Source organism: Mustelus asterias, chromosome 13, assembly GCF_964213995.1.
Source record: "Mustelus asterias chromosome 13, sMusAst1.hap1.1, whole genome shotgun sequence".
Taxonomy (NCBI): Eukaryota; Metazoa; Chordata; class Chondrichthyes; order Carcharhiniformes; family Triakidae; genus Mustelus; species Mustelus asterias.
The window spans coordinates 74,829,814-74,855,671 of NC_135813.1; the positions used below are offsets into that span (position 1 = coordinate 74,829,814).

Consider the following 25,858-nt stretch of genomic DNA (forward strand, 5'->3'; position numbering starts at 1 on the left):
ATGGTCATATCCCTTTGGTTCTGATATGATTCTTGTGATTATCGTTTGCACCCTTCTCCGGTTCTTGTATATCCTTGTTGTGATGTGTAGACCAAAGCTGTAAGCTGGACAGCTGGTTCATTATGCAGAGCGACGCCAACAGCGCGTGTTCAATTCCTGTCCCGTCTGAGGTTATTTATGAAGGCCCCACCTTCTTAACCCTGCCCCTTGCCTGAGGCGTGGTGATCCTCGGGTTAAATCACCACCAGTCCTTTTTTACCTTTTCACATTGTTTGTATTTTTTAAGGCTCTGTTAAACTTGTGTTGCGAGTTTTTGTTTGTCTGTATCCCTGCATCTCTTTACTTCCACGGAATATGTTGATTGGCCAGGTTAAAAATTGCCCCTTTAGAATCCTGAGATGCGTAGGTTAGAGGGCTTAGCGGGTAAAAATGTGGGGGTAGGGCCTGGGTAGGACTGTGGTCGGTGCAGACTCGATGGGCCGAATGGCCTCCTTCTGCACTGTAGGGTTTCTATGATTTCTTCCTTTTATCCCTTCCAAAATGCACCACCTCATACTTATCTAGATTGAAATTCATTTTTAATTGCACACCCTAAGGTTAACTAACTTATCAATTATCTCTCCTTTCTGTCTTAAATGTTACTATATCTTTTTAAACCTCATTTTCCAATATTATGTTCACCATGTTAGTCTCCCGGGTAAATATTGAGGCAATGCAATGATTCAATATTTATGCCATTCCTTTGTTATTATCTTTAAGTTTATACTTTTTATTATTAAGTGGCACAGCCTTCCTGATCTGCTTATTCCTCTGCCAATCAAGATGTGGCTCAGGTACTTATCTAGAGATTACCACTCATGAAATCCTGCTTTGTAATTGTTTCCTAGCTCCTCCTACTCCCTCATTAGCACCTCCTCCTTGTTCTTTCCTATGTAATGCCTCCTGACATGGACCCACAAGAACTGAATCTACCTCCTCACCCCCCCCGTGACCCCCCTTCTTTATCAAGCTGTCCCTCTGAGATACCCTTTAACCATTGCATCAAGGAGGCAGCACATCCTCCTGGACTCTCACTCACGACAGCAGAGAATGCTATCTGTCTTCCTAATTATCAAATCCCCTGTGTTTGCACCCATTCTACTCTGTTCCTCCCTGTCTTTAGACTGCCTCCTGCTCCTTGGTGCCATGGTTAGCATTCTAGCCATCTTACTTGCACACTTCATCCTTATCCTTATAGGTAGTTTACATTGAGGCCTTGTGGCACAGCCTCTGAGCCTGAAGCTCTGGGTTCAAGTCCCACAGTAAGAAGTCTCACAACACCAGGTTAAAATCCAACAGGTTTATTTGGTAGCAAATACCATAAACTTTCGGAGCGCTGCCCCTTCGTCAGATGGAGTGGATATCTGCTCACAAACAGTGCACAGACACAGAAATCAAGTTACAGAATACTAATTAGAATGCGAATCTCTAAAGCCAGCCAGGTCTTAAAGGTACAGACAATGTGGGTGGAGGGAGCATTCAACACAGGTTAAAGAGATGTGTATTGTCTCCAGACAGAACAGCTAGTGAGATTCTACAAGCCCAGGAGGCAAGCTGTGGGGGTTACTGATAATGTGACATAAATCCAACATCCCGGTTTAGGCCGTCCTCATGTGTGCGGAACTTGGCTATCAGTTTCTGCTCAGCGACTCTGCGCTGTCGTGTGTCGTGAAGGCCGCCTTGGAGAATGCTTACCTGAAGATCCAAGGCTGAATGCCCGTGACTGCTGAAGTGCTCCCCCACAGGAAGACCCCTCTTCCTGTGGGGGAGCACTTCAGCAGTCACGGGCATTCAGCCTTGGATCTTCAGGTAAGCGTTCTCCAAGGCAGCCTTCATGACACACGACAGCGCAGAGTCGCTGAGCAGAAACTGATAGCCAAGTTCCGCACACATGAGGACGGCCTAAACCGGGATGTTGGATTTATGTCACATTATCAGTAACCCCCACAGCTTGCCTCCTGGGCTTGTAGAATCTCACTAGCTGTTCTGTCTGGAGACAATACACATCTCTTTAACCTGTGTTGAATGCTCCCTTCACCCACATTGTCTGTACCTTTAAGACCTGGCTGGCTTTAGAGATTCGCATTCTAATTAGTATTCTGTAACTTGATTTCTCTGTCTGTGCACTGTTTGAGAGCAGATATCCACTCCATCTGACGAAGGGGCAGCGCTCCGAAAGCTTATGGTATTTGCTACCAAATAAACCTGTTGGACTTTAACCTGGTGTTGTGAGACTTCTTACTGTGCTTACCCCAGTCCAACGCCGGCATCTCCACTTCAAGTCCCACCCCAGGACTTGATGGCCAAGGAAGGTGGGTTTATAAAACTGCCGATAGGTTGACTGTCAACTTGCAAAAATTCTTCCAACACGTCAATGGCAGACGGTAAGAGTGGGAGAGACTCCTGGTCAGCCGGGCTTGGTGAGGAGTGACACCCCTCAAGTTATAAGCCTTTGGCGACAGACACGTGGCCTGTTCCAGGAGTAACTAGCTATGGAAACAGATGAAAGGCTGCTTTGGTGCACCACCAAAAATAGAGTATGTAATAGCTGTTGGATAGGTCCAGTGTCTGCAGGGCCTCATTCCCCACCTCCCTTTGACTGTACCGCATACAACATGGAAGTGACATATTTCATGTGAATATAGTGATGTTACTGCTACTTTTGACACCACTTAATTTCTGATCAATTTACCCAGAAAATGACCTTTGGACTGTGTTATTCTTGGAACGGGCTGGCTCCATGAACATCATAGCTCAAGAATTAATTCTGAATAGGTTACTGAGTTACAAAATAAGAGTCATCATTAAACACGGATATTTTCAAAGCCAACAAATATAATCAGAATGGTCTGGCCAGTCCACACTGCCTCCATGTTTACCTCCAAGAACTTATCAAATTTGATAAACGATTGTTTCAGCTCCTCTTCCTTCTTGTTTAGTTCCTCTCTTCTCTGCTGTAACAGTTTGAGTTTCACCTGGAATTCCTACCAAAAGGGGAAACATGACTTCATAAAAAACATACACAGAAGTTTCTTACAGATCATCAGTCCTTACTAAAAAGAGTGACTGGTTAAGTTCAACTGACTTCGTGACCTCATTCAATCATTGGAGGAAGTTACAAATACTTCTTCTTTTCACCGATTATAGTGGAAAGAAATCTGCTCAGCAATTGACATGAGATATGAAATGTGACGACTCAGCAGTCTCATTTCAATTCCACCAGCAGGCCCACCCCCCCCCCCGCCCCAAGGGGAAGTGCCTGACTTCTGCTAAGTATTTAGCTATGACCACATGGGTTAATTTGACAATTCGCTGGTGTGATGGATCACAGATAGCTGTCATTTCAGGGCACTAGGAGTTGATACTACAATTCAGTGCACCTTTGCCTCACCAACACAGAATCAGTAGAATTTGCTGACAAAATTGTAGGGGATGTCTTGTGGCGCAGTGAGCATCATAGAATCCCTACACTGCAGAAGGAGGCCATTTGGCCCATCGAGTCTGCACTGACAACAAGCCCACCCAGGCCCTATCCCTGTAACTCCACTTATTTGCCCTGATAATTCTTCTAATCTACGCATCCCAAGACACTAAGGGACAATTTACCATGGTCAATCCATCTAACCCACACATCTTTGGATTGAGGGAGGAAACCGGAGCACCCGGAGGAAACCCACGCAGCCATGGGGAGAACGTGCAAACTTCACACAGACAGTAACCCAAGCCGGGAATCAAATCCAGGTCCCTGGAGCTGTGAAGCAGCAGTGCTAACCACTGTGCCACCGTGCCATCCCTGTCTCTGAGGCCAGAAGCTCCGTGTTTGAGTCCCACCCCAGGGGATCAAGGAAGGTGCCTTCATTAATGCAGGCAAACAGATTGAGTGTGTCAACCTGCAAATCCTTCCCAAATAGCAATAGCTGAGAGGGTGAGACTCCTGGTCAGCCATGTTTCTTTGTGTAGTGGTGTCTCTCAAACTGTAAGCCTCTGGAGACAGACTAGCAGGACAAAATGTCTGTCTTAGTGTGCTACTAGCTGCAGGGATAGAATTGGAATTGGAATAAAATTGATGGTGACAGACAATAAAACAGCACACTGATGTTTGGTTGTCAGATGGAATTCAATATAAAGAAGTGTAACAAAGGCAGTGATACAATCCAGTCAGAGACCAGCAACCCTTTGTCTAAAGGAAGCAAAGTCTGAAATCCCAGTTACCAACCAGGAAAATAAATCCATAAGATTCCACAGTTTTAAAAAACAATGATAAGCTTCACTGTATGAAGTCAGAAAAGTAAAACAACATTCAGAATTAATATGAGGTAAATATGAATAAATAGACAAACTGTGATCACACACACCAGACTACACACAAAACGGCAGATGCAATCAAAACAGTTCCCACAGATTTCTAAGCAATACACCCAGATGTCAGTGATTACCGCGAGTCACAATATGTTGTTAAACCTCTGTCTTCCTCACGAGGGATTTTAACTCCTCACTTTTGAAGATCTAGCCTCTGAATCATACAGCCTCAAAAACTGCCCGCCTCTCAATGGTTCAGTCTCTTCTTCTGAGACTGCATTACAGGTAATTCATAAATCTACACTTCCACCTCTAATTACCAGCATATGTTGAACCGTTTCACTGACTGCAAGTTTCACTAAGCTGGCACTGCCCTGGGTTTCTACAAACTTCTGTCTTCCAGCTGCACCAAGCTCTAAATGACTTTCACGGCATTTCCTGATCCCTAACTCTCTCCAGCATGGAACCAGTGCTTTACCGCCATGTTCTTAGCTGTCCAGGACTTTTCCCAAGCTTGAGCTACACAGAGTGGCTTCAAGGACTTTTCTATGAGGTGGAAACCCATCCAAAGTCCAAACTGCAACCCTCAGCTGCACTGTACAGCTCTTCTGTATCCCAACTACCTGCTACTAGCAGCAGCTATTTAGTATTGAGCCTCTTCCCCTGATGAAAAACACTCCCTCGAGCAGCAAACACACAGATAAATTGAGCTCCATCCATCTCCATGGCAATACAGCCCTTCATGGTTCACTGAATACTTTTAATCAATTAATTTAGCTCTAACTCCCAAAACAAACATCTCTCTAGATTTTGCTTTTTTCCCCAAGAAGTGTAGACACCATGGACAAGATTTTCTGGCCTCCTGTTTCTCGTGGTGGGAGACGACGCACCACTTGCTGGTGGCAGGATCTTTTTGTCCCTCCGCTGTTAATGAGATTTCCCTTTGAATCCGGTCACATCTTTGAGAAGATCCCATTGGCGTGAATGGCCAGAAAGATCCGGCCCATGTCTCCAGTTCTCCAGCTAAGTAAGCCCACCTGCTATTTTATGATATTTTCTTCCTAGCTGTAAACCCCTTAAGTCAACGCATCCTGAACGTTTTAAATGTAATAGACTTCAATCCACTTTAGTTACATTTATCGCATTTTCTACAGTGAAATTTTAATCTTCCCGGAACTAAACATGATCTCTAAAATATTAACATGAACCATGAACTAGATATTCATCACAGTACCAAAAACAGTAAATATGATTACAAACTGATGGAAGGCGATAGCCTGGTGGTATTATTGCTGGACTATTAATCCAGAAACTCAGCTAATGTTCTGGGGACCCGGGTTCGAATCCCGCCACGGCAGATGGTGGAATTTGAATTCAATAAAAAAAATCTGGAATTAAGAATCTACTGATACCTATGAAACCATTGTCAATTGTTGGAAAATTCCATCTGGTTCACGGATGTCCTTTAGGGAAGGAAATCTGCTGTCCTTACCTGGTCTGGCCTACATGAGACTCCAGAGCCACAGCAATGTGGTTGACTCTCAACTGCCCTTGGACAATTAGGGATGGGCAATAAATGTTGGCCAGCCAGTGACGTCCAGGTCCCATGAATGAATAAAATAAAACTAATGGAAGAAAATCTTTAAAGAGTGTTGGACAAAGGTTTGGCAGAATTTAGCAACTAGTCACTGAAATTCTTACAACAAAACTTGCATTCATATTACAAGCTTAAGATTAAAATATTCCAAGGTACTTCACGGGATCATGATCAGATAAATATTGACACCAAGCCAAAGAAGGAGGTTATTAGGAGGGAAGAAGATTTGATTATATTTATTATTGTCCCATGCATTGAAATACAGTGAAAAGTATTGTTTCTTGCATGTTATATAGACAAATCATATCATTCATAGAGTACATAGGAGAGAAGGAAAGGGTGCAGACTGTGTTACAGTCATAACAAGGATGTAGAGAAAAATTAACTTAATATATGGTAGGTCCATTCAAAAGTCTGATGGCAGCAGGAAAGAAAGTGTTCTTGAGTCGGTTGGTAAGTGACCTCAGACTTTTGTATCTTTTTCCCGCTGGAAGAAGGTGGATGAGAGTATGTCCGGGATGCGTGGGGTCCTTGATTATGCTGGCTACTTTTCTGAGGTAGCGGGAAGTGTAGGTGGAGTCGATGGATGGGAGACTGATTTGCGTGATGGACTGGGCTACATTCACAACCATTTAAAATTTCTTGCGATTTTGGTCAGAGCAGGAGCTATACCAAGCTGTGATATATACACAATGAGGTAACAAAATGGGATATATAACCAAAAGCATCAATATCAAAGTGATCTTAGTGGTTCTATATTGGGAATTACTTTTGGACCACACTTGGAATGCTAGATCTATCTTTGGTCTTTGTGGCGTCCTCAGTCTTTATTTGGCAATGTATCTCACTTGGTAATACTCCCTGCCTCTGCGCACGAAAGCTGTGGGTTCCCCAACCAGGAGCTATTCTCATAAAATAAGGTCCATTCTAGAAAAGAATAATACAATGTTACAGCTGCTCCCTTTCACATAAAGTATTAAACCAGACACCTGCCTGTTGCACCAGCTCAGGCGGTTGTTAAAGATCCAATGCCACTATTTCTGGAAGAGCAGAGGGCTCTCCTGCAGGGTTTCCTGGTCAACATTTCTTTCTTAACCAACACTATTAAAAGCGATTAACTGGCTATCTCCCGCTGTGCAAAATAATTGCCACATTTGCTGACTTAACAGCAATCAGTTCAGTTAAATTGAGCTGAGTTAAGTTGAGTGTGACACCCTGACATTTTTGAGAGACATACTAAGATGTATAAATGTGTAATTCATTCTTTAATAAAAGAAAAAAGTGGATGATCTAGGAACATCAAATTACTTTTCTGTAAGAAAATATGATTTGGGGGAAAGAGGGAAAATATTTCGAATTTAAAAACAAAGGATCCTAATTGAAGCGTGGAACCCCTAATAGGGTGGTAAGATTTTTAAACCGGCAGACATTAAGGCACTGACAGAACTAGCAACATTCAGTTAACTGACTTTTAAAATAAGTTTATGAGCTAACAAGAAACAATTTACACATATGAGATGCAGCGATTGATTCAAACAAGTGATTATGATTGTAAGACACATATGCTGATATCTTGAATGTATTATTTTGAATGTATTGACTTTAAGGAATATTGTTCACTTTAGTCAAAAAGCATTTTACCGCAAGGCATCATGGGAAAAGTCATTAGGGCAAAACCATATTTCGAGAGAATATTTGGGTCTTGGAAATATGCAAGTTTTATCAGTAAAGTTTTGGATGGAAGGAACATATAGAACTCTTAATCAAATTTCATGAATAGGGCTTATTCACTGTCCGGACGGGATGGACTGGTGCCCAGATGTGATGTCACGAGTTAGTCTGGACAGACAGTGACCTTTAAGGGAACCCATGAGAACATTTATTTGAACTCTGGGCTGAGCGTCTTAGGTAACTAGGCAACCAGGGAATGGGGTCCGCAAAGGCAGGAGTCAGCTTCCAGATTTCAGGAACTAATAAAGGACCGTTATGTTGAGGAGTGGAATGCGATTGGCTAAAATATTTGACATGTATTATTGTTGATTGTGTATCTTGAAGATGATTGATTGATAGGAGACAGAGGGTAGTGGTCGAAGGGTCTTTTTCCGGCTGGGGTTCTGTGACCAGTGGTGTTCCGCAGGGCTCTGTACTGGGACCTCTGCTATTTGTGATATATATAAATGATTTGGAAGAAGGTGTAACTGGTGTAATCAGCAAGTTTGCGGATGACACGAAGATGGCTGGACTTGCGGATTGCGAAGAGCATTGTCGGGCAATACAGCAGGATATAGATAGGCTGGAAAATTGGGCGGAGAGGTGGCAGATGGAGTTTAATCCGGATAAATGCGAAGTGATGCATTTTGGAAGAAATAATGTAGGGAGGAGTTATACAATAAATGGCAGAGTCATCAGGAGTATAGAAACACAGAGGGACCTAGGTGTGCAAGTCCACAAATCCTTGAAGGTGGCAACACAGGTGGAGAAGGTGGTGAAGAAGGCATATGGTATGCTTGCCTTTATAGGACGGGGTATAGAGTATAAAAGCTGGAGTCTGATGATGCAGCTGTATAGAACGCTGGTTAGGCCACATTTGGAGTACTGCGTCCAGTTCTGGTCGCCGCACTACCAGAAGGACGTGGAGGCGTTAGAGAGAGTGCAGAGAAGGTTTACCAGGATGTTGCCTGGTATGGAGGGTCTTAGCTATGAGGAGAGATTGGGTAGACTGGGTTGTTCTCCTTGGAAAGACGGAGAATGAGGGGAGATCTAATAGAGGTGTACAAGATTATGAAGGGTATAGATAGGGTGAACAGTGGGAAGCTTTTTCCCAGGTCGGAGGTGACGATCACAAGGGGTCACGGGCTCAAGCTGAGAGGGGCGAAGTATAACTCGGATATCAGAGGGACGTTTTTTACACAGAGGGTGGTGGGGGCCTGGAATGCGCTGCCAAGTAGGGTGGTGGAGGCAGGCACGCTGACATCGTTTAAGACTTACCTGGATAGTCACATGAGCAGCCTGGGAATGGAGGGATACAAACGATTGGTCTAGTTGGACCAAGGAGCGGCACAGGCTTGGAGGGCCGAAGGGCCTGTTTCCTGTGCTGTACTGTTCTTTGTTCTTTGTTCTTTTGTAAAGTTACTGAAAGGCGGGAATGATTGATAATAAAAAACTATAATTGATCTGTTTTTGATTGTATATGTTAGATTCATCTGAGAGGTTTTGGTGTTCTATGTCAGAGCTACTTAACCCGTTGATGAACTGGCAACCGCTGGTATAAATAAGTTTACATCTTTATACAGAGACACTGGCTTCATGAGTCTTGTATTGTCTAAACTTTAGGCAGTACCAGTCACCTCAGGTATCCCACCAACAAACCACATTGTTAGTATTTAATGGATCATTTCATGTCACACCGGGACCTGTCAACTTTGATGCCTGAACAGTCCTCCTCACTAACATCTGAGCACTTGTGCCAAAATTCTGTTCCGCCCAATATATCTGCAGCTTCCTAACATCACTCTTATTTGCTTGTTTGAAACATCTACAAATCTGTCCCAGAAATGCATTCATTTCTAATTCTATTGTTTTAGCTCCAATTGCTAAATGCTAGTCTCTTTAACTTGTGTTGAATGGTGTTGATTCCAGATAAACAAAGAGAAACTCATACAACAGACAAGACTGAAATTATGCATCACAGTATGATTTTAAGAACAGAAAATCACTAATAATGCCAGAATTGAAAATAAACACATTAAGAATTGCTGATCTATGAACAAAAGCCCACCCAAGGTGATAAATGTTTAATTACTCAGAAAGAAGTTGAATAATTTTCTGAGGTTAATCATAAACTCTTAACTGTTCAAAGGTTTAATTTCCACATGGATTGACAGGCAATCTCTGGCATTGAAAATAGCTGGGTGAAATATGCTGTAATAAAGTAGGGTAGACTTCAGATTGCAAAAACAACAATCTGGAGAGATGACTGAAGGTTTGGAACAGTATTTGCTAATTTGGAAACTGCTTCAATACATAGAATGGTGGTTCTTTTAGGGGGTAGAAGACAAGGGAGAAAGGAGATTTTTAATACCATATATCCTTTTTGATTTATGAACCCAGATTTTAACCTTTGCCCCGCCAGTTTCTTTTACCTCCTTTTGACTAGCAAGCGCTGCCTCCACCTCCGCCAGTTCTCGTCTTTTCTCCAATAACGCAGTGACATTAGCTGAAGGAATTTGTTCTTGCTCTGGCATTTTGCTTCAGGAAAAACAAGAGAAACAACTCGAGGTTCATATATATTATTACTCATTTCATTCTCGGCTTGACTTAACAGAATTATACACAACACAGAGAGATTTTGCAAAATAGTCAATGGAAAATTTGTTTAAATTTATTGTCTGAGACGATCAACCTTTGGATATGCTTTTTGCTTGACTTTTTTGCTCAGCAGGAGCTGTGACAAGAGGGTCATTCTCCTTTTTAGATTAAAAAAAAGACAGGGTTGTTACTTTTAAATCTGCTGTTTGGACGTTGATTTAGCAGATTGTTAGCAACAAGATCTCAGTACTTGCTGTACCTGTATACTAGCCTTTTGTGATTCATGCACTCGGACACCCAGATCCCTCTGCACCTTTTTGGATAATAAGCTTTTCTTTTATTCTTCCTGCCAAAATTGACAATTTCAATTAAATGTAGCAACTGGTACCATGACTTCCACAAACAACAGCGGCACCCCACTATTGTTTCAAATCCAGCAAATCTCAGATTCACATAAGTACACTCACACACTTCACAAAGTTTTCTTCAATTTTCCACATTTAATTTATTCAATTCCACACATTCTGCTTCTCCGATGCCTTTTAGAACCCTTCTCGCCAGCCTCTCAAGGATGCACTCTTCCCTTTGCTTAACCTATTTACCTGAAATTCATTTCTGCTCTGGTGTGACCGTTTCTTTGACCACCTCCGAGATTCCTACACATTAACTCTGTCCAGAATCCAACCGAGTTGAGTAATAGAGTCAGTAACTCTGGCACTTTGACGCAGCATGTTCATGTCATCTTTTCATAGGCAAATCCAGTGAGTTCCACTCCACAATTCATATGAACAGACAAGCGTATGAATTAGGAGATGGAGTATCCATAGGATCCTACAATCCCTACAGTGCAGCAGGAGGCCATTCTAGCTCTGCTCAAAAATATTTAAAGGTTCTGCATCCACTGCCCTTTAAGAAAGAAAGTTCGAGACTCACGACGCTCAGAGAAAAAAATTCTAATTTCAACCTTTATTTCTAGTTCCAGATTTTCTGACAAGAGGAAACATCCTCTCTACATCCATCCTGCTATTACCCTTCAGGATCTTAAAGGTTTCTATCAAGTTGCCTCTTATTCTTCTAAACTCTATTGGATACAAACTAACCTCTCCAACTTTTCCTCATAAGACAACCTGCCCATTCCTGGTATTAGTCTGGTAAACCTCCTCTGAACTGCCTCTAATGTATTTACATATATCATTAGATAAGGAGATCAGCACTGTACACAATGCTCCAGATATGGTCTCACCCATGCCCTTTGCAATTGAAGCACAACTTCCCTGCTTTTGTAACCAGTTCTCCTTACAATAAACAATAACATTTCATAGAATCATAGAATCATTCAATCCCTACAGTGCAGGAGGAGGCCATTCAACCCATCTTTTATTCTTTGTCTCAAAATGCACTATTTCATATTTCACATTATACTCCACTTGCAAGATTTTTACTCATTTGCCTAACCTATCTATGTCCCATTGTAGCTTCCTTATGTACTCTTCACAACTTACTTTCCTGCCTATTTTTGTGTCACCAGCAAATTTAGCTACCATACCTTCAGTCCCTTCATCCAAATCATCTATACAAATTATAAAAGATTGGGGCCCCGGCACTGATCACTGTGGCACACCACTTGCCACATCCTACCAACAAGAAAAAGACCCATTTATGCCAACTCTCTGTTTCCTGTTAGCTAGCCAATCTTCAATCTGTACTAATTCTATTCCCATAGCCCTGCAAATTAATTTCTCTCAAGTGCCTGAACAATTTCCTTTTGAAACCATTGATCACCCCTGCTTCCACCAACCTTGTGGACAGTGAGTTCATTTCCACTCATTTTCTCACATCCCCATTTTATCTCTTGCCAACAGCCTTAAATCTGTGTCCCCTGATCCTTGTACCGTCAGCTCATAGGAACAGCTTTTCTTTGTCTACATTATGCAAGCCTGCCATCCTAATCTTGAACATCTCAATCAAATCTCCCCTCAACCTCCTTTGCTCCAAGGAGAACTGCTGTTACAGCAAGCCTTTATGACTTGACCAGTTAATATGTATTGCAAGTTCTTGAGTATTAAAAAAATGTTTTTTTTTTAAATGAAAAGGACTTGGATTTCCAAGTAGAATCTTAAATACTGAGGTCCTGTTGCTAACAATTTGCTAAATCAAACAGCAAATTTAAAAATAACAACCCTGCCATTTCTTTTATCTGAAATGGAGGAGAGTGACCCTGTTGCCATAGGCTCCTGCTGAGTGACAGTCAAACTAATACAAATCAACACATTGGACATTGACAGGACAGTCAGGCTCACCATCACCAGCAATGTTGCATTCAACCCCAACACTGGCCAAAGGCCTGTTGCGTTTACAGCACAATCATTATTAGTCCAGTTGGACATGTTATTGATACCTTCATGAGTTCCATAAAACTAGTCACTGTCCTGAGAAACTTAGTTGATTTGAACAATGTTTATACAATGCAGTAACTTGGGGATTTAACAATACTATCCCTTTGTAAGTTAGATAATCAGGTTTTTTTGCACATGTTTTTCTTCAATCTCTCGAAATGGGCGGCACGGTGGCACAGTGGTTAGCACTGCTGCCTCACAGTGCCAAAGTCTTGGGTTCAAATACAGTCTCGGGTGACTGTCTGTGTGGAGTTTGTATGTTCTCCCCGTGTCTGCATCAGTTTCCTCCAGGTGCTCCACGTTTCCTCCCACAGTCAAAGATGTGCAGGTTAGGTTGATTGGCCATGCTAAATTGCCCCTTAATGTTGGGGGATTAGCAGGTTAAATATGTGGGATTGTGGGGAAAGGGTTTGGGTGGGATTGTTGTCGATGCAGGCTCGATGGACTGAATGGCCTCCTTCTGCACTGTAGGGATTCTATGATTCTATGAAAAAGTAGACAGAAACAGCCATAGAAGTGGTCAAGTTTGTCTCGGACCATGAGCTGATGTATTCATCGACACTCTCACTGGGGAGAAGCCTTTCACCTGCTCCACATGTGAGAAGGGATTCACTCAGTCGACCATTAATCTGAGACACCAGCAATTTTACACAGTGGAGAGACTGTTCCTCTTTTGTGTGTGTGGAAAGGGATTCACTCACTCATCCGAGCTACTAGTACACCAGCGAGTTCACAGTGGGGAGAGCTGTGTGTGTGTGGAAAGGAATTCAATCAGTTGCCCCAGCTGTTGACACATCAGTGAGTTCACACCGGGGAGAGGCCGCTATGTGTGTGAGAAGGGATTCACTAATTCAGCCAACCTTCTGACACACCAGCGAGAGACTGTTCATTTGTTCCGTCTGTGAGAAAGGATTCACAACTTCATCCATTCTTTTGACACACCAGTGAATTCAAATCTGGGAGAAACCATTCACCTGTTCAGAGTGTGCTCGGGGATTCAGGCAGCTGGCCTACCTGCTGACACACTAGCAAATTCACAAATAACCACAGGGATTGGATTCTGTAGTAATTGCTGCTGTTCATCAAATCCGAACAGAACCACATACAATCTGGCAGTTCAGGACCAGTGAGCTTGTGCACACTTGTGGGAGAGAGAATGCAGCTGGAGTGAGATTCAGCCAGAGTGAGGGTATCGGAAATTTGGAGCTGAGTGGGAGTTCGGTGCTGAGGGCAAAGAGGTGCTCCTCATCTCCGGGAGGAGTGGAGAGGTGGACCTGTGAGGGAGACTCGAGGGCAAGTAAGAGGTAGAAAGAAATCGAACCATGGCATCACAGCCAGCAGGTAAGTGATTGGCTGGTGACTGGTGAGTAGTTTTTCTTTTCTGTTTTCTCTTGGCATTGTAGTTATTGTAAGTTAATTTAAGGGTTAAGTCATGGCAGGAGATCCCAGACCCGTGTCATACTATAAGACCATAAGACATAGGAGCGGAAGTAAGGCCATTCGGCCCATCGAGTCCACTCCACCATTCAATCATGGTTGATTTCAACTCCATTTACCCGCTCTCTCCCCATAGCCCTTAATTCCTCGAGAAATCAAGAATTTATCAATTTCTGTCTTGAAGACGCTCAACGTCTCGGCCTCCACAGCCCTCTGTGGCAATGAATTCCACAGACCCACCACTCTCTGGCTGAAGAAATTTCTCCTCATCTCTGTTCTAAAGTGACTCCCTTTTATTCTAAGGCTGTGCCCCCGCGTCCTAGTCTCCCCTGTTAATGGAAACAACTTCCCTACGTCCATCCTATCTAAGCCGTTCATTATCTTGTAAGTTTCTATCAGATCTCCCCTCAACCTCCTAAACTCCAATGAATATAATCCCAAGATCCTCAGACGTTCATCGTATGTCAGGCCTACCATTCCTGGGATCATCCGTGTGAATCTCCGCTGGACCCGCTCCAGTGCCAGTATGTCCTTCCTGAGGTGTGGGCCCAAAATTGCTCACAGTACTCCAAATGGGGCCTAGCCAGTGCTTTATAAAGCCTCAGAAGTACATCCCTGCTTTTGTATTCCAAGCCTCTTGAGATAAATGACAACATTACATTTGCTTTCTTAATTACGGACTCAACCTGCAAGTTTACCTTTAGAGAATCCTGGACTAGGACTCCCAAGTCCCTTTGCACTTTAGCATTATGAATTTTGTCACCGTTTAGAAAATAGTCCATGCCTCTATTCTTTTTTCCAAAGTGTACGACCTCGCACTTGCCCACGTTGAATTTCATCAGCCACTTCTTGGACCACTCTCCTAAACTGTCTAAATCTTTCTGCAGCCTCCCCACCTCCTCAATACTACCTGCCCCTCCACCTATCTTTGTATCATCGGCAAACTTGGCCAGAATGCTCCCAGTCCCGTCATCTAGATCGTTAATATATAAAGAGAACAGCTGTGGCCCCAACACTGAACCCTGCGGGACACCACTTGTCACCGGTTGCCATTCTGAGAAAGAACCTTTTATCCCAACTCTCTGCCTTCTGTCTGACAGCCAATCGTCAATCCATGTTAGTACCTTGCCTCGAATACCATGGGCCCTTATTTTACTCAGCAGTCTCCCGTGAGGCACCTTGTCAAAGGCCTTTTGGAAGTCAAGATAGATAACATCCATTGGCTCTCCTTGGTCTAACCTATTTGTTATCTCTTCAAAGAACTCTAACAGGTTTGTCAGGCACGACCTCCCCTTACTAAATCCATGCTGACTTGTCTTAATCCGACCCTGCACTTCCAAGAATTTAGAAATCTCATCCTTAACGATGGATTCTAGAATTTTGCCAACAACTGAGGTTAGGCTAATTGGCCTATAATTTTCCATCTTTTTTCTTGTTCCCTTCTTGAACAGTGGGGTTACAACAGCGATTTTCCAATCCTCTGGGACTTTCCCTGACTCCAGTGACTTTTGAAAGATCATAACTAACGCCTCCACTATTTCTTCAGCTATCTCCTTTAGAACTCTAGGATGTAGCCCATCTGGGCCCGGAGATTTATCAATTTTCAGACCTTTTAGTTTCTCTAGCACTTTCTCCTTTGTGATGGCAACCATATTCAACTCTGCCCCCTGACTTTCCTGAATTGTTGGGATATTACTCATGTCTTCTACTGTGAAGACTGACGCAAAGTACTTATTAAGTTCCTCAGCTATTTCCTTGTCTCCCATCACTAGATTACCAGCGTCATTTTGGAGCGGCCCAATGTCTACTTTTGCCTCCCGTTTGTTTTTAATGTATTTAAAGAAACTTTTACTATCATTCCTAATGTTACTGGCTAGCCTACCTTCATATTTGATCCTCTCCTTCCTTATTTCTCTCTTTGTTATCCTCTGTTTGTTTTTATAGCCTTCCCAATCTTCTGACTTCCCACTACTCTTTGCCACATTATAGGCTCTCTCTTTTGCCTTGATGCATTCCCTGACTTCCTTTGTCAGCCATGGCTGCCTAATCCCCCCTCTGATAACCTTTCTTTTGTTTGGGATGAACCTCTGCACTGTGTCCTCAATTACTCCCAGAAACTCCTGCCATTGCTGTTCTACTGTCTTTCCCATTAGGCTCTGCTTCCAGTCGATTTTTGTCAGTTCCTCCCTCATGCGCCTGTAATTACCTTTATTTAACTGTAGAACCTTCACATCTGATTCTGCCTTCCTTCTTTCAAATTGCAGACTGAATTCTACCATATTATGATCACTGCTTCCTAAGTGTTCCCTTACTTTAAGATCTTTTATCACGTCTGGCTCATTACATAACACTAAGTCCAGAATAGCCTGTTCCCTCGTGGGCTCCATCACAAGCTGTTCCAAAAAGCCATCCTGTAAACATTCAATGAATTCCCTTTCTTTGGGTCCACTGGCAACATTATTTACCCAGTCCACCTGCATATTGAAATCCCCCATGATCACTGTGACCTTGCCTTTCTGACATGCCCTTTCTATTTCGTGGTGCATTTTGTGCCCCTGGTCCTGACCACTGTCAGGAGGCCTGTACATAACTCCCATTATGGTTTTTTTGCCTTTGTGGTTCCTCAACTCTACCCACACAGACTCCACATCGTCTGACCCTATGTCGTTTAGTGCTATTGATTTAATTTCATTTCTAATTAACAAGGCAACCCCGCCCCCTCTACCCACCCCTCTGTCTTTTCGATAGGTTGTGAATCCCTGGATGTTTAACTGCCAGTCCTGAACCCCCTGCAACCACGTCTCTGTGATGCCTACCACATCATACCTGCCAGTCACAATCTGGGCCACAAGCTCATCTATCTTGTTCCGGACACTGCGGGCATTTAAATATAGCACCTTTAATTCCCTATTGACCGTCCCTTTTTGTTTTCGTAGTGTGGTGGACCTTGGTCTACTGAGCCTTTCCAGACACTGTGTCATATTTTGTGAGATGGGGACTATCGTAACCTCTCCTGAGTGCTGTCTTTTCGTGATACTCCTCTTGTGCAATGTGGGAATTCAGGAACCCTGCTGGTGTCCCTGACTCCTTCACGTTCAAGAATTGTGTCCAACTGCAGCTCCTGTTAGACTGACTGATGACTCTGGAACTGCAGATGGATTCACTTTGGAGCATCCACGATACTGAGGAAGTCGTGGAAAGCACGTTCAGATAGTTGGTCACACCGCAAAAAAAAAATACTGAGGGAGATATGCAATGGGTGGCCACCAGACAGAGGAAAAGTAGGAAGGAAGTGCAGGGGTTCCCTACGGTCATCTCCCTCCAAAACAGATATACCATTTTGGATACTGTTGGGGGAGATGGCTCACCAGGGGAAGGTGGCAGCAGCCAGGTTCATGGCACTGTGGCTGGTTCTGCTGTGCAGGAGAGCAAGAAAAAGAGAGGCAGAGCTATAGTGAGAGGGGATTCAATTGTAAGGGGAATAGACAGGCATTTCTGCAGCCGCAAACAAGACTCCAGGATGGTATGTTGCCTCCCTGGCGCAAAGGTCAAGGATGTCTCAGAGTGGCTGCAGGGCATTCTGGAGGGAGAGGATGAACAGCCAGCTGTCTTGGTGCATATAGGCACCAACACTATAGGTAAAAAAACAGGATGAGGTCCTATAAGTTGAATTTAGGGAGTTCGGAGTTAAACTAAAAAGTAGGACCTCAAAGGTAGTATTCTCAGGATCATTAGCAGTGCCGTGTGCTAGTCAGAGTAGGAATGTCAGGATAGCTAAAATGAATACATGGCTTAAGGGATGGTGCAAGAGGGAGGGATTCAAATTCCTGGGACATTGGAACCGGTTCTGGGGGAGGAGGGACCAGTACAAATTGGACAGTCTGCACCTGGGCAGGACTGGAACCAATGTCCCAGAGGGAGTGTTTGCTAGTGCTGTTGGGGAGGGTTTAAACTAATGTGCTAGGGGGATGGGAACCGATGCAGGAAGACAAAAGGAAGTAAAGTGGGGTTAGAAATAAAAGGCAGTAAAGGAAAAAATGGAAGGCAGAGAAACCAAAGACAAAAATCAAAAAGGGCCACAGTACAGAGTACAGAGACTGTGGAGAACTCAGTGAATGGGTCCAGTAAGGCTAAGAGAAATAAAACACAGAGAGAGTTTACAAAACATGACAGGACGTATGGTCTGAGGTGTATTTGCTTTAACGCAAGGAGTATGATAGGCAAGGCAGATGAACTTAAAGCTTGGATTACTACATGGAACTATAATGTTGTGGCAATTACAGGGGATTGGATGAAAGAAGGGCAGGACTGACAGCTTAGCATTCCAGGATGTAGATGCTTTAGGCGAGATAGAGAGGGTGACAAAAGAGGTGGGGGTGTTGCTTTACTGATTAGGGAGAATGTCACAGCTATACAGAGGGAGGACACCTTGATGGGATCATGCAGTGAGGCCATATGGGTAAAACTCAGGAACAGGAGTGGTGCAATCACACTGTTGGTATTATACTAAGACCTCCCAACAGCCAGTGTGAAGTGGAGGAACTGATATGTCAGCAGATTAAGGGAAGATGTAAAAACAACAGGGTTGTTGTGATGGATGATTTTAATTTCCCCAACATAGACTGGGATTCCTTTAGTGCTGGGGGCTTGGACAGGGTAGAGTTTGTTCAGTGTGTCCAAGAGTGTTTCTTGAGGCAATATGTAGATAGTCCAACTTGGGAGGGGGCTGCCTTAGACCTGGTTCTGGAAAACGAGCCCAGACAGATGATTGATGTCTCAGTGGGGGACCATTTTGGGAACAGTGACCACAATTCTATAAGTTTCAAGACATTTGTAGAAAAGGATAGTAGTCTCAGAGTTAAAGTACTAAACTGGGGGAAGGCTAACTACAACAGTATTAGGCAGGAGCTAGAGAATGTAGACTGGGGGTGGCTGTTTGAGGGTAAATCCACATCCGATATGTAGGAGTCTTTTAAAAGTCAGTTGATAACAATTCAAGGCAAGTATGTCACTGTAAAAATGAAGGATAAAGATGGCAAGATTCGGGAACCCTGGATGACAAGAAAGATTGTGAGCTTAGTGAAAAAGAAGAAGGAGGCATGCATAAATTTCAGGAAATTGGAAACAGATAAGAGTCTTGAGGAATACAAAGATAGCAGGAAAGAGCTTAAACAGTGTCTTAGGAGGGCAAAAAGGGGCCATGAAATGTTCTTGGCAGGCAGTTTTCAGGAGAATCCCAAGGCTTTTTATGCGTATATAAGGAGGAAGAGGGTAGCTAAGGAAAGGGTGGGTCTACCCAAGGACAGTGGAGGGAATTTGTGTGTGGAGCCAGGAGGTGATTAACGAGTACTTTGCATCAGTATTCACAAAGGAGAAGGATATGGTGGATGGTGAGTGTAGAAAGGAGGATGTTGACATTCTAGGACACGTTGAAATAAAAAGAGAGGAGGTATTGAAATGTCTCTCTTAATGTTTTGAAAAACATTAAGGGGAACAAGTCCACAAGGCCAGATAAAGTCTATCCCAGAATACTGGGAGAGGTGAGGGAAGAAATTTCTGAGACCTTGGCCAAAATCTTTGTATCTTCTTTAGTCACGGGCGAGGTACCAGAGGACTAGAGAGTAGCTAACATTGTTCCTCTGTTTAAGAAGGACAGAAGAGACAATCTGGAAAATTACAGGCCGGTGAGCCTTACATCAATGGTGGGGAAATTATTGGAGAAGATTCTTCGGGACAGGATGCACTCACATCTGGAAGAGAATAGGCTTATTAGCGATAGGCAGCATGGTTTTGTGAAGGGGAGGTCGTGTCTCACAAACTTGATTGAGCTCTTTGAGGAAGTGATATGAAAGATTGACCAGGGCAGGGCAGTGGATGTTGTGTATATGGACTTTAGTAAAGCCTTCAATAAGGTTACTCATGGCAGGCTGACACAGAAGGTGAAGTCATATGGGATCCGAGGCGAGCTGATAAGATGGATACAAAACTGGCTTGGGCGTAGAGTCAGAGAGTAGCAGTGGAAGGGTACTTTTCTAACCAGAGGTCTGTGACACGCGGTATTCCACTAGGATCAGTGCTGGGACCTCTGTTGTTTGTAATATATCTAAATGATTTGGAGGAAAATGTAGGTGGTCTGATTAGTAAATTTGCAGAGGATACAAAAATTGGGGGAGTAGCGGATAGTGAGGAGGATTGTCAGAAGATACAGTAGGATATAAAATGGCAGGAGGCTTGGGCCGAAAGATGGCAGATAGAATTTAATCCGGACAAATGTGAGGTGATGCAATTTGGAAGCTCTACTGCAGAAGGAAAGCATACAGTAAGTAGTACAGCCCTTAGAAATATTAGTGGGATCTAGGTCTGCAAATTTACAGTTCCCTAAAGGTGACAACTCAGGTGGACAAGGTGGTCAAGAAGGCATTTGGCATGCTGGCCTTCACTGGTCGGGGCGTTGGGTATCGGAATTGGAAAATCATATTGCAGCTGTATAAGACTTTGGTTAGGCTGCATTTGGAGTATTGTGTACGATTCTGGTCGCCACACTACCGGAAGAATGTTGATGCATTGGAAAGGGTGCAGAAGAGATTTACCAGGATGTTGCCTGGTTTGGAGGACCTGGACTATGAAGAAAGTTTGAACAAACTTGGATTGTTTTCATTGGAGCATCGGAGGATGAGGGGGGACCTGATAGAGGTTTACAAGGTTATGACGGGCTTGGATGGAGTGGATAGTCAGAATCTTTTTCCCAGAGTTGAAGGGTCAATTATTCGGGGGCATAGGTTGCAAGTGAGAGTGTGAAAGTTTAAAAGAGATATAAGGGGCAGGTTTTTCACACAGAGGGTGGTGAACGCCTGGAACCAGCTGCCGGAGGAGGTGGTGGAAGCAGATTCTATAACAATGTACAAGAGGCATCTGGATAGATACATGAATATGCAGGGAATAGAGGGATATGGACCATGTAGAGGCAAGAAAATATTATATTAGAGAGGCATCTTTGGCGGCACAGACTTCTTGGGCTGAAGGGCCTGTTGCTGTGCTGTACTGTTCTTTGTTCTTTGTTCTTATTCCACATTAAGATGAAATGCACGCAGCAATGTGAACTGTCACTTAGTTCAATTGGTCCAACCTATATTCATATAATGATACTAAATAAAGAGCAGGCAGTGCCATCCAATTCAGTGGGTTATCAGTTCATGTTAAACAGAAGAGTGCTCTGTACTCTATCTGACAGTCGAAGGATTAAATCTCTTCTCTTCGCAGATTCTTGCTGCTCGACTGCTTGTACAGCTACCCAAAAGCTGGATTGCCTTTCTTGGTGTCAACCGTTCTGCTCTGAACAACCTCTCATTTCTTTCAAAAAGGGCTGTGACTCTCCTAGGTTGAGTTTTCCAACCACAATGGTGGACAATGTTTTTCCAAACTCCTAGAAAACCTACAGGAGCCCTTAACGCTCCTTAACGTCTTCTGGAAACATATCTTTCCAATTGGCATATTAACCACCTTTTGCCTGGCTATGTCTTTTATTGGGAGTACACCTGCCATGGGAATCATAGCGGGCGGGACACGACCATGCAAAGATCCATTGACCTCGGGCGGGATTTTCCGGATTGACCGGAAAATCCCGCCCATTATGTTTAAGATCCGGCATTACAAGCAATTTTCCAACATCTTATCTGTAGTAAGTGACTTTTATGGGGCATCTTGACAAATATATGAATAGGATGGGAATAGAGGGATATGGTGCCCGGTAGGGTAGGGGGTTTTAGTTCAGACTGGCAGCATGGCCAGTGCAGGCTTGGAGGGCTGAAGGGCCTGTTCCTGTGCTGTAATTTTCTTTGTTCTTTGTCCTTTGAAACAGTTAAGAAAACCAGATGTGGGCCAACTACACTACCCCTCAGCCATGTTTAAATCCAGAAATTTTCAAAATATTTCAAGAGGCGACTGCTTATTTTGATCAATTAACATTCTAGAGGAGGACATTGGCTCTTTCTCATTTATGAGTTTTAATATGGTCTGAGCAGGTGTGTCTCCTATTCTTGTCAAATGTATGGACCCTCAGTGAGATCAGTTTGTATATTCTCCAACCTGGATCCTAAATCGGTAATCAAGTCTTTACAGGTGCAGACAATGTGAGTGCTGAGATTTTGCAAGGCTTGCAAAACCTCACTAACTGTCCTGGCTGGAGACAATTCACACCTCTTTAACTTGTGCATAACCCTCTCTCCACTCACATTGTCTGCACCTGTAAAGACTTGATTACATGTTAAAACTCACATTCCAACCATTATCTTATAATTGAGTTTGTGTCTATAAATGCCCTGTTTGTGAAACAAATCCTCCACTCACCTGATGAAGGGGCAGTGCTCTGAAAGCTCATGCTACCAAATAAACCTGTTGGACTTTAACCTGGTGTTGTGAGATTACTTCCATATCATTATTCACCTAGCTGTAAGTTCTGCTCGAGAGGATTGAAATTGTATAAATAGTTTTATACATAGACTCCACTGTGTTTGCACAAAAATATCACCTAATAAGGAGTTGGGAGACCTGTGAGAAAATTGCTTTATTACCTACTGATGACCACACAGGACGGCAATAATGAGACACACCCATTGATTATCACAAAAAACAAAATGTTACTTCAAACAGGTAAAGGCACTTTCAGGTTTTGTAGAATCGCTGATCCATGATCAAACTATATTTAAACCTTAACTATAATTACCTAAATTTTATAGAATCCCTACAGTACAGAAGGAGGCCATTTGATGGGATGGGGAAGGGAGAGGGGGGGAGTCGAGGGCACCACTTCCCATCTCCACGGGCATTTTACCCATGGAATGGCCCACTGCTGCATGGAAGGACTGCCAGGTAAACCTGGTGGCCTCCCAGCAAGTTCATGAGGGGATCCTTGCTTGATGAATGCTCCATTGCCCATGGAGGACTGTTCACCAATCCCTCTCCCCTCAAAGTGGCCAATGACCATTCCTGCAACAATGGCAGTGCCCTGGCTTCCCCCAGCCTAACCTACCTCTCTTACAAGAGTGCCCGCTATTGAGTTGCAACCTCAGCAGTGGCCATCATCAGTGGTGGCGCTGCTGAGCTGCCAGCCCTCTTATTGGTCAGGCAGGTGCTGGGGGCTGGCTGCTGGAATTATTCCCACTGCCACCAATGTCTCACCTTGAGTCCTGTCACTCACTGAAGTGGAGTCAGCTCCCACTTCCAGCCCCGGAAGCAGGACTTCCAGGTAAGTGGAAAAACTCGGCCCTTAACAGTTTTATAAAATAACATCAACACCATTGCTGAGTCAAAATCCTGGAACTCCCTTCCTTACAACCATTCGGCCCATCATACCTGTGCCAGCTCTGTCTTTCCCCCAAAGCCCCGCAAATCTCACCTCTACAATTATTAATCCAGTTCCTTTTTTAAAGTGACCATTTTATTGGCTTCCAACACACTTTCAGGAAGTGCATATCACCAGGCAGTGCATATTCCCATCTTATCTCCTTAGTTCTTTTGCAAAGTGCTTAAATCTGTGTCCTTTGGTTATCTGCCTTCCTGCCAGTTGTAAACAGCTGCCAATTACTTCCTGTATCAAAACCTTAATGATTTCAACATCTGCATTGAATTCCCTTTCTCTGCCCAAAGTGAACGACCCCAGCTTCAACAGAACAGAAGTCATTAACTTTCTTGTTTAGTCCGCTATTAGTTACTGCCATTCTAACGGCGTTGTATCAGCAATAAGACAGAACCGGAATCCTTACAGCATTAACTCAATTTCTCCTTCATCCCATGTACACTTAAATAATTGAGAGAGAAAATGTTTGCAAATCCAAAGTATTCTATCCCGAGCTCTCGTTAACGTAAAAAAAAATCCATTTTGTTAATCGTAAAGAAATTCCTTTAGCCGATCACTCCAAAACTGTAACAATGTGCAAAGTAGTAGCAAAGGCAGGGGGAGGGAACAAGCCCATGTTTGACTTACAGTAGCTTCTCTTCGAATATGGCATCATAATAATCCCCGAAAACATTTTCCATTTCTTGTTAAAATTAGAAACAAATGTGTTATTCTGCAGAGGCGGAAACCAGGACACTGGACCCAGATGCAGGAAATGTGTCTGTTTTACCCCTGAGCAGGTAACCATAGGGATAGGAAACCTTGTTACTTGGGCAACATGACCCACTTCCGAAACGCTCTCTCGTGGACAAAGGTATTGCCTTAATGTAACTATGCGGTCAACAGTAAAATGCTGCTTGCAGTTCAGGACTCGCTGCTATAGCCATGCCGTATAGCCCTGTGTGTGATAGCAAGCAATCCTCATCTAATTTATATTAACAGCAAGAATGCCCCAAGCTGGTAAACTCCATTCTCAAAGCGGACATTGAAAAGACTGAACGCATAAGGAATCTGATCGCTGTGATTTAAGTCTGGATCTTGCTCCTCCATGTGTTTGCCCGAATCATCCAAGAATCAGAGACTCCCTACAGTGCAGAAGAGGACATTCGGCCCATCGAGTCTGTACCAACTCTTCGACAGTGTATCCTACCCATGCCACCTTCCCTGCCCTATCCCCATAACCCCACACATTTACCATCCATCTAACCTGCACAAATTGGGACACTAAGGGGCAATTTAGCCTGGCAAGTCCACCTGAAGCAGTTGAGGCTACATCATTGAATGTTTTTAAGGCAAGGATAGATACATTTTTGAACAGTAAAGGAATTAATAGTTATGGTGAGCGGGCGGGTAAGTGGAGCTGAGTCCACAAAAAGATCAGCCAATGGTCTTATTGAATGGCGGAGCAGGCTCGAGAGGATAGATGGCCTACTGCTGCTCCTAATTCTTATGTTCTTACGTAACCTGCACATCTATGGTGTGTGGGAGGAAACCGGAGCACCCAGAGGAAACCCACGCAGACAACGTGCAAACTCTGCACAGTCACCTGAGGCCAGAATTGAACCCAGGTCCCTGAACAAAGAACAATACAGCACAGGAACAGGCCCTTCGGCCCTCCAAGCCCGTGCCGCTCCCTGGTCCAAACTAGACCATTCTTTTGTATCCCTCCATTCCCACTCCGTTCATATGGCTATCTAGATAAGTCTTAAACGTTCCCAGTGTCCCCGCCTCCACCACCTTGCCTGGCAGCGCATTCCAGGCCCCCACCATCCTCTGTGTAAAATATGTCCTTCTGATATCTGTGTTAAACCTCCCCGCCTTCACCTTGAACCTATGACCCCTCGTGAACGTCACCACCGACCTGGGGAAAAGCTTCCCACCGTTCACCCTATCTATACCTTTCATAATTTGGTGCTGTGAGGCAGCAGTGCTGACCATTGTGCCATCCTGCCACCCCCAGTGTGAGACCATTGCTGAGGAACATAATCTGGTCAAATGAGACACAGGTTACAGGGAAATGGAAGTAAAAATACTGTGGAAACAGGGGAAAGTTGAAATAAAGAAAACAAAAAAATGCTGGAAACATTCCAGAACATCTAAGGGGACAGAGAAACAGGGTTAATACTGGGCAGACCCACCCCCACCTGCACCACCACCAGATCCCCTGGACTGAATGGGGGCCCCAAGCCCGCACAGACTGGTATCACAGTCTTCCCGATTGCCCCCCTCTGAGCTCACTCTCCTCCTGATGCTTCAGACCCAAAGCAGAGAGGCAGTAGCTGTGTTTGGGGCCTGGGCAGCCTGAGCGCAGGAAGGAGGTGGGTGCTACTGAGACAGGTGGGAGACCCCTTGGGCACCTCAACATTGGAGATGCTCTCATTGCTGACC

At 43.9% G+C, this 25,858-nt stretch overlaps 1 protein-coding gene across 1 annotated transcript in view; it reads right to left on the reverse strand.

The window, feature by feature from the left end:
- cfap73 (cilia and flagella associated protein 73) overlaps positions 1 to 25,858 on the reverse strand; it is a 45,891-nt gene that overhangs the window by 15,541 nt on the left and 4,492 nt on the right. Inside the window, exons 2-4 of the mRNA XM_078226093.1 lie at positions 24,059 to 24,113; positions 10,078 to 10,183; positions 2,919 to 3,023 (exon numbers count right to left, since the gene is read on the reverse strand). Coding sequence (XP_078082219.1) covers positions 2,919 to 3,023; positions 10,078 to 10,183; positions 24,059 to 24,113 — 266 coding nt within the window. The remainder of the gene's footprint in view (positions 1 to 2,918; positions 3,024 to 10,077; positions 10,184 to 24,058; positions 24,114 to 25,858) is intronic.